At 50.5% G+C, this 2,500-nt stretch overlaps 1 protein-coding gene across 1 annotated transcript in view; it reads left to right on the top strand.

Annotated features, from left to right (window-relative positions):
• The window catches only part of LOC310805130 (3',5'-cyclic-AMP phosphodiesterase 4D-like), a 157,596-nt gene that overhangs the window by 12,455 nt on the left and 142,641 nt on the right, over positions 1-2,500 (top strand). Inside the window, exon 2 of the mRNA XM_083670687.1 lies at positions 1,916-2,004. Coding sequence (XP_083526813.1) covers positions 1,963-2,004 — 42 coding nt within the window. The 5' untranslated portion in view covers positions 1,916-1,962. The remainder of the gene's footprint in view (positions 1-1,915; positions 2,005-2,500) is intronic.

The following is a 2,500-nucleotide window of genomic DNA, read 5'->3' as shown; positions in this document are numbered from 1 at the left end:
GGCTCATTCTTCCTCCTCAGGTCCTGTTACCGTAACCACACGCAGGGGAGGCTGGTGGAGGTAGAAATCGGAGGACGGGCTCATTGTAACGCATGGAATGGTGTTTGATACCGTTCCTTATTCCGTTCCATGCATTACAATGAGCCCGTCCTCTGATTTCTACCTCCAGCAGCCTCCCCTGATGTATATCTACTCTGATTACAGTGCTGTATCGTATCCATCTCTTGCTGGTCCATGTTAAACTACTGAGCAATTATATTACGACAGTGCAATATATCCATATCTTACTGACAGGTTACTAACACAGGTGTAATGAGCCATGTTAAACGATGTGCCTTATCTAATGAGGCATTGTCTATGCAAATGTTCATGGCTATAATCCATAAAACACTGAGGGTTCTATTTTCAGCCGGCGCAAATTGGCTGTTTTGGCAAACGTGTGTCGTGTGAAAAGTAGTGGAAATACCACAGCAGTGGAGTGCTGTCTCACCTGCGCTCAGGTGGGTGGAGTAGCGGTAAGAGAGGCGTGTTATTTCAGACCCCCCCCCCCCCCCACACACACACACACACACACCCCTCCCCCCACGCGCCACAGCCAGCACCCCCCGCCACCGCCCGCGTTTGCGCTAAGACTGGTTTTTAAAACATTTTTGATCAAACATTTTGATTTTTATGTGTGACAGCTTCGGTTTTTTCTATTGGATAGAGTCAGGGGGAGAGGGTATGTCAGCAGGGCTTGGGCCAGATTCAAACCCATGCTGACATGAGCATATGTGTGCACTGTAGGCCGTGGTGCTATGCCACTGGACCATCCCAGACCACTAAGACCGTTTTGTACTCATTTCAAATATATCCCCTATTAAATTCAGATAATATTGGACCTACTATCCTTATTAATCCCTAAGATGAGATCATTCAAATTAATAGTAATTTACGAGAGTCAAATACTGGCGTGTGGAGTGCAGTCCTGAACCAACGAAATAACCACGCAACCCTCATCATTCAGGACAAACAGTATTTATGTCTGGGACGTGGACGAAACCAATCAACTGTTCAGTCCAACCCTGTTCTATTTCTAGCCAATTGGAAAGAAGGGGGAAGCTAAATCCAAATATGCCTGAGCCAAACCTCATTTCCTGCCCAGCGACTCAGCCAGGAAGTAAATAAGAATTAGAGTGGTATTGGAAGCCTCCACAAGCTCATCTCAGCAGGTAATAATGGTCTGGAGTCTGCTGACCGTGGCCCTGATGGGCTGTCTGGAGAGGGAGGGAGGGAGGGAGGGAGGGAGGGAGGGAGGGAGGGAGGGAGAGGGGGAAGGGGGGGTAGACACACACATACACGCACACACACACACACGCACAGGCACACTCACACGCACACAGACACATACTCACACACACAGCTAGAGAGAGAGAGAGGGAGAGATAAAAGAGAGAGTGAGAAAAAACGAGTTACCGTGGAGTTAATGATGATGGGTTTGGTGTTTGGTCCTGGCCAGGAGAGAGCCAGGGGAACAGGCTTAATGGCGAGCGTAGCTCTACCCAGCTGACAGGATGCTCAGCCAGTCTGGCTCTGGGTGGAGACTGTGTGACCGAGGTGGGAATTGAACCCGGGTCTCCAGTGAAGCCTGGCTTTGCGGCTGCCTGTATGGAGCAAGCACACCTGGGTCCAAATACGAGGCTTTTACACAAGGCTTTTCCACTGGTTCAATTGTTTGGAAATTAAGCAGCAGGTGCAACTGTGATGTACATAAGTGAACCTTTTGTCTTCACATTCTCACATGCCTTCTTTCTCTCTCTCTCTCTCTGTTTCTCTCTCTCTCCCTTCCCTCCTTCCCTCTCTCTCTCTTCCACCCCCCCTTCCCACCCACCCTCCATCCCTTCCTCCCTCCCTCTCTCCCTCTCTCCCTCCGCAGGGCTCTGGAGGAGGTTGTGGAGTGTGGGCGTGTCTGCAGCTCACAGGATGATCAAGACGGACCGCTCCAGAGGGGACAGGAGAGAGAGCGTGAGTACACACGTGTCACTTCCCTCCGTGGTGCCATGGAACATTCCATGGCATATCCGGTGTCAACATGATGTCTGTGAACGTTCTACACTTCAGGTTGATACTGAGGAGTCTGGCTGTCCAACCATTATGGCTCTGAGTCCCTTAAAAGGTCACGGATACTTTAGAGAACGGGGTTATCTATCCATAATCCTCCCAAAGCTATCTCCACTCTTCATCTAGAGAGAGAGAGAGAGAAAGACAGAGAGAGAGAAAGAGAGAGAGAAAAAGAGAGAAAGAGAGAGAAAGAGAGAGAAAGAGAGAGACCAACATGGGACAGGGGGCGCCAGCATCACACTCACGGGCCCTGCCTACAAACACACACACACACACACACACACACACACACACACACACACACACACACACACACACACACACCCCTATGCCCCACCTCCAACCCCCCCCCCCCCTCTGGCCTGTCAGTCAGTCCCGATCTTCGTCAGCCCTGTCCCGT

The sequence above is a fragment of the Argentina silus genome (assembly GCF_951799395.1).
Source record: "Argentina silus genome assembly, chromosome: 5".
Taxonomy (NCBI): domain Eukaryota; kingdom Metazoa; phylum Chordata; class Actinopteri; order Argentiniformes; family Argentinidae; genus Argentina; species Argentina silus.
This window is presented reverse-complemented; position numbering and strand designations above follow the sequence as displayed.